Genomic DNA, 5,570 nt, shown 5'->3' on the forward strand with positions numbered 1-5,570 from the left:
TTTACATATGATAGTGGAAAGTTTCAGAAGATATTTAGGTGAAATTAATTATTTTAGGTAATGGTATAATTAGTTATGACTTAAAGAATACCAAAAAGTTTAACAAATATTGACCCTGCGAACAAAACGACATACTAGTACTAACTACTCTGACTTTAATGCTGATTATTGTTGCCAGAATTTAATGGCATATCTGGATTTTGCCATTCTTTCTTTCTTTATTTTGATTTATTCAACATAGGTGAATGATTGTTCATTGGTTCCGTTTTCCAACAAATGGATTTCGTACATACAATACAGTGATTACACCAGTTATACCCTTTTATATGAACTATTGTGGGTATTTTCATGAGTGATGCTAAATGGTCATAATGTGGTCGGCCATAAAGAATTAATTTAGTCCATTTACATGTATAAAAAAATTAGAATTATCGATATAAACTTATATGTGTGTGAATGGACTTGTGAGTTGATACTTATCTTTGAATTCCATTACGTAAAACACATTAATATCACGAATTACTGTATACGTTGAGCAACAATCAAGAAATGACAGTAGTAATAAGTTGAGCAAAAACTACGAAAGAGCAACACTAACATATTGAGCAACATATAATGAAGATAATATAAAAGTAAAATCAAGTAGTATTAAACCAAAAATTTGAAAAAAAAACAATTTTTTTTGTTATTTTATTAATTTATGGTTGGCCATAATGTGGCCGCATAGCATTATTCTATTTTTATAGGGATATGGAATGTATATTTTGACATAAATAGCTTTCGACATTTTTATCAATCGCATACTTAATTTTGTTGTAACATTGCCAATATTAATATTCACTCGTCCAAAAAAAATAGTGCATACTTAGCTATTCTCAAGTGTTTCAGTTATATACTACTAGACTACTACTCACTCATAAGCGAGTCATATTCCTTTTTGGGATGTCTCACTATAAGTGAGTCATTTCTCTTTTTAGCAAAAAAGTTATATCTCTTACTTTATTATTCACCTACTTTATTATTTCTTTACTTTTCTACTTTTTTTTCTCTCTCTACTTTAACTTTTTAAATATCAATTCCTTAAATTTCGTGCCCAAAAGAATTATTTCGCTTATCTTGGTACGGAGGGAGTAGTTCTTAACCTTTGGACTTTTATTTGATACTTTACCCTCATTTTATATATTTATTTGTGAATACGTGATTCGCCATTAGGTACATTAGTTAGCATAAAAACAACAAAATAAAGTTACTTATCCATTCACAAAATATATTACTACAAAGTACTATGCTCCTTCGCTCGCGAATAATAGGCACAGTTTGACTTGACACGAGTTTTAATAAATATAATGAAAAGTGAATTAAAAATTGTAATGGAAGGCCAACCATATTTTTATTGTACATTAGTTTTATAATAATAAAATGTGAGTGAGATCAAGTTAGTGAAATGTGAGGTCTATAACCAAAAATAGTAAAAAAACAAATGAGATACTATATTAGTGAAGGACAAATATGGTAAAAATAGGACGAGTATTGGTGGATGGATTGAGTAATATTTACTAAAGTGTAGCCAGCCAATGTACCTTGTGTAGCTTAGTCACATGACTCATCTATGTGACCCACAAAGAACAAATGCGCATATAGAACAAAACAAAAAAAACGCAAATTTCCTTGCTTGATTGTCACTTCAACTTTAATTTAAGTCTAAGATTTCAAATTAAATAAAAACAAATGAACTACATACATACTTACGCATAATATCTACACATAGTATTTCCCTTCTCTATCCTTTTGAATTATACCTCTCATTATCACATACCCATCGCCATTGAAACGCACCAGTATACATAGGTAGGATCCTCATCATATCCAAATCTTGCATGAAAATGTGTTCATGAAATTAATTTATTGTTCCCATCAACCTTTTGTCCGAACTATAGTGATTGTGCCTCTCCCTTGTGTATGAATTCTTGTGAAGGCCACCACAGCCTTGCCGGACAGACCTAGTCCGTCAGGCGAGACTAGCGGCCGACAAGCAAAGTCGCCCACAGGGTGTCGGACCGGCCGTGTAGGGGGCATTAGGATTCTCTCGTTGATGTCATTTAGCGTTGCATCCCCTTCGAACCCCCCGGGCTTCACTAGAGCAAATGGGTATACCACTTTTGCTACCAACCTCTTTTTCCTTTTTTCGCCACTACCACCTGATACAGTTAATTAGTTAGTATTTACCTCGAGTTATGGAATTAATTTCAAAATAATAATAAATGAATAATTTTGAAGTTGTTGACATTAAATACTCAATTTCATATTTTTATAATCTCTCATATGAATGGATAAATTAATTAGCCGAAAAGCAGTACTTAAGTAAAATTCTTTTGGAATAGGATGTGAAGCAAAGTATATATGCCGACTGATTTAATTTGGCCTAGCTTGACTTTAATTTGTACAGCCTTTCTTTATGAATTAAAGTCTCTCTCTTTACTTGTAATTAAAGGACAGTTCTTTGAGGAAAAGACAAAAATTCTTAAAGGAAAGAAATCTAAGTCCAACAAAATTAAAAATGATTGTTAGTAATTTGTAAAGATAGAAAGGAAAAGTAGTTACCAGAAGCAAAAATATTGGGGTCTATGCAGTAGTATAGGTTTCCTTTCTCAGGTGATTCTTTCTGAGAAGAAGAAGAAGAATCATAGGTTTCCGAAACAGCACCATCTTCAGGGGGGCTTGGATCCCCTGCTGTGCTGCCCTCCACAGCAGGGGCTGCTGTTCCATACAGCATAATATTTAATTCAAGAATTATAAAATTAAAATATTATTTTTATTTATTATATAATATTATGCTGTATGGAACAGCCGCCCCTGCTGTGGAGGGCAGCACAGCAGGGGATCCAAGCCCTCTTCAGGGGTTTTCAATTCTGCCACACTTTGTATATCTAGTTCCAAATTGGAAATTTGCAATAATTTTGAAAAGTGAGAGATGAGATGAATTACCGGAAATGGTGTCGATTTGATTGAAATTTTGGATCAGATTTGACGTCCAGTTCTGCGCCAATAGATATATACAATTAATATAAAAAAAATGGCAATGCATAATATATAGAGGCATTGAGACACAAATATACGTATGTATAGGTACCTTGATGGAGGCAGTGTCGATGATGCTTCTTCGCTTGGAGGTGAATTGAAAGAGGACATCTTGGAGATAACCGGTGGAGAAGCGATCGCATTCATCATCAAACTGGTGAAGATCGAATTGTGGGCTTGTCTCCATGTCTGATCAAATTAGGATCTATTAATGTTGTTATGTGTGTGTGATCAGTGTTTGTTTTTATATATAGAATTTGTTGTGTTGCCATGAAAGTGTGTGTGAGAGAAGTAGAAGTAGTCCTAAATTAAAGGTAGAAGAGAGGGAAGGCACATACATTGAGACATGTCTGCGTTGAAAACTCCAAGATTGTGAGCTATGGATGACCTCTGCACATTAGAGCATCCACAACCGTGCTCTTGCCAGCGGCACGGTTGTGGGCCCGGGCGGTACTATTCATGCCTGCTCTCTGGCAAGAGCACAACACCCACAACTGTGCTCTTCCGCAAGGACGAGCACAATTAATATAAAATTCAATTACACAAAAACATTTCCATAATATTAAAATTCATTTAAAACCCACAATAAATATTACAAATGACAAATAAAATTAAACATTGCATAATTAAAATCTTAAAAATTAAAAATTACATAATTAAAATCCTAAAAATTAAAAATTACATAATTAAAATCCTAAATATGCATGCCAAATCCATAGGCGGTAGTCGGCGACCGCCTCAAGGATAAGCGTTGGGCCGCCGCCTTTGTGACCGCTCAAGTGTTGCCCCCTCCAAGCAGTCGGACAATTCTTCCACCTCCAATGCATGCAGTCAATGCTGCCAAGCATTCCGGGAAAGCCATGGACTGATTCATGAAGACGAAGCAACCGTTGGCAATCATCAGTGGTGGGTGCTCGAAGGAATTCATCCCCAAAAGCAGAACGAACGCCCTCGCAAAAATTCTTTAAACATAGGATTCCAGTGGACTCACCGATATGCAAATACTCGTCGAACATGTCGGCCGTTTGCCCAGTAGCGAGTTGTCGGATGGCACACGTACACTTCTGCAACGCCGTGATACTTTGCCGGCCGGCTGCATCTACACCTGTTTGAAAGTATTCAACACGTGCGGACAATGTGTTGACAATTCGCATGAACAAGCGCTTTGACATGCGAAAACGGCGCCTGAAGTAATCTGCCGGAAACCGCGGCTGGTCGGCAAAGTAGTCGGCAACGAGCCTTTCGTGGGCTCCCTCCCGGTCACGATGGATGTACCGTCGATTTGATCTGGTTCGTTGAGGAGGAGGAGCAGGGGTATTCGCCGCGACATATGCTTCGTAAGCGGCACGATGTTGTTCGTAGTATTCTTGTTCTTCGCGTTCCGCTTCCGCCATAATATGGGTGAAATCCATTTGAGATTTTGAGTGGGGGATGAATGTGTTGATAGTTTGTATGAGAATTATGAATGAGAGATGAATGAGATATGATTTGATGTGATAAATGGATGATGAATGTGTGTATTTATAGATGATTTTGGGGAAAAAAAAATAAAAAAAATCAAAAAAATTCAGAAAAAACGGGAAAAAAACGGCCATATTTTTGGGATTTGGAAAATATTTTTTTTTTTATTTTTTAGCATTATTTATAATTAAATACCGATTTTTAAAAAAAAAATAAAAAAAAGTTTAAACACAACAGCTATGCCGTTGACGAATGGGAGCGCGCCACGTGTGCGTCCGCTGGCACGGACGTGCTCGATACATCGAGCAGCGGCGCGGCTGCAGCGGCGGCGGTCCTGCGCCTTGCCAACGGCGCGGACGGCGGTGGCGTCTTTCGCCACCGCTGCGGATGCTCTTACTACTCAAACCTATGGACTCAACTTCCTCCATCTCTCTAAATCTCTCTATATATAATTTATACTAGTACTAGTACTAGTACTAGTACTACTATATGCCAGCCTTGTTCAATTGTTTCCTTTATTTTTTAAATTTAGAGTACTTTTATAGGGATACTCCAAATGGACTACTACGGCCAAATTGCCTCTTTTAGTAATGTACTAATAATTACACATAATTCTAAAATTAGTCATCATGACGACATAAATTGTTGTCCATGTATTTTGATATATTCATGCATTAAGGGAATTAAGTCACTTTCTTCAACAGTTAGACGACGTGGGATGACTTCATAGAAATACTAAGTGTTTATAGCAACTTCTAAAGGATGATCAATTATACAATCATCTTAATTCATTACCATTTTTATATAGATAAATGACAAGTATTATTTATATACATTGCTCGCATCGCATTTAGTATAAGCTAGCTTTAGTTCTTTTTTTGTTTTTCAGTTTAGTTTGATTCTAATAATTTAAAATGTCATTACTTTTACAAATTTCAAATAAATAAATAAAATAATCAATTAAAATGTATTTTTTATTTACATTTAGAAAATTAATGGCATCAACAATCAATTTTAGAGTATAATTTTAA

The 5,570-nt window shown here is 35.5% G+C and overlaps 1 protein-coding gene across 2 annotated transcripts; it reads right to left on the bottom strand.

The window, feature by feature from the left end:
* Positions 1-1,636: 1,636 nt before the first annotated feature.
* LOC121770857 lies at positions 1,637-3,427 on the bottom strand. Of its 2 annotated transcripts, none has more exons than XM_042167637.1 (4): positions 3,131-3,427; positions 2,986-3,037; positions 2,602-2,754; positions 1,637-2,198 (listed from the first exon to the last, which is right to left on the bottom strand). In XM_042167637.1, the coding sequence occupies exons 1-4, from the start codon at positions 3,263-3,265 to the stop codon at positions 1,915-1,917; spliced, it is 624 nt and encodes a 207-aa protein (XP_042023571.1). In that variant the 5' UTR covers positions 3,266-3,427; the 3' UTR covers positions 1,637-1,914. The 2 variants fall into 2 exon arrangements, with proteins under 2 accessions (XP_042023571.1, XP_042023570.1); XM_042167636.1 differs by having other exon boundaries at positions 2,602-2,757.
* Positions 3,428-5,570: the final 2,143 nt, after the last annotated feature.

This window comes from Salvia splendens, chromosome 16 (genome assembly GCF_004379255.2).
Source record: "Salvia splendens isolate huo1 chromosome 16, SspV2, whole genome shotgun sequence".
In the NCBI taxonomy this organism is placed as follows: Eukaryota; Viridiplantae; Streptophyta; class Magnoliopsida; order Lamiales; family Lamiaceae; genus Salvia; species Salvia splendens.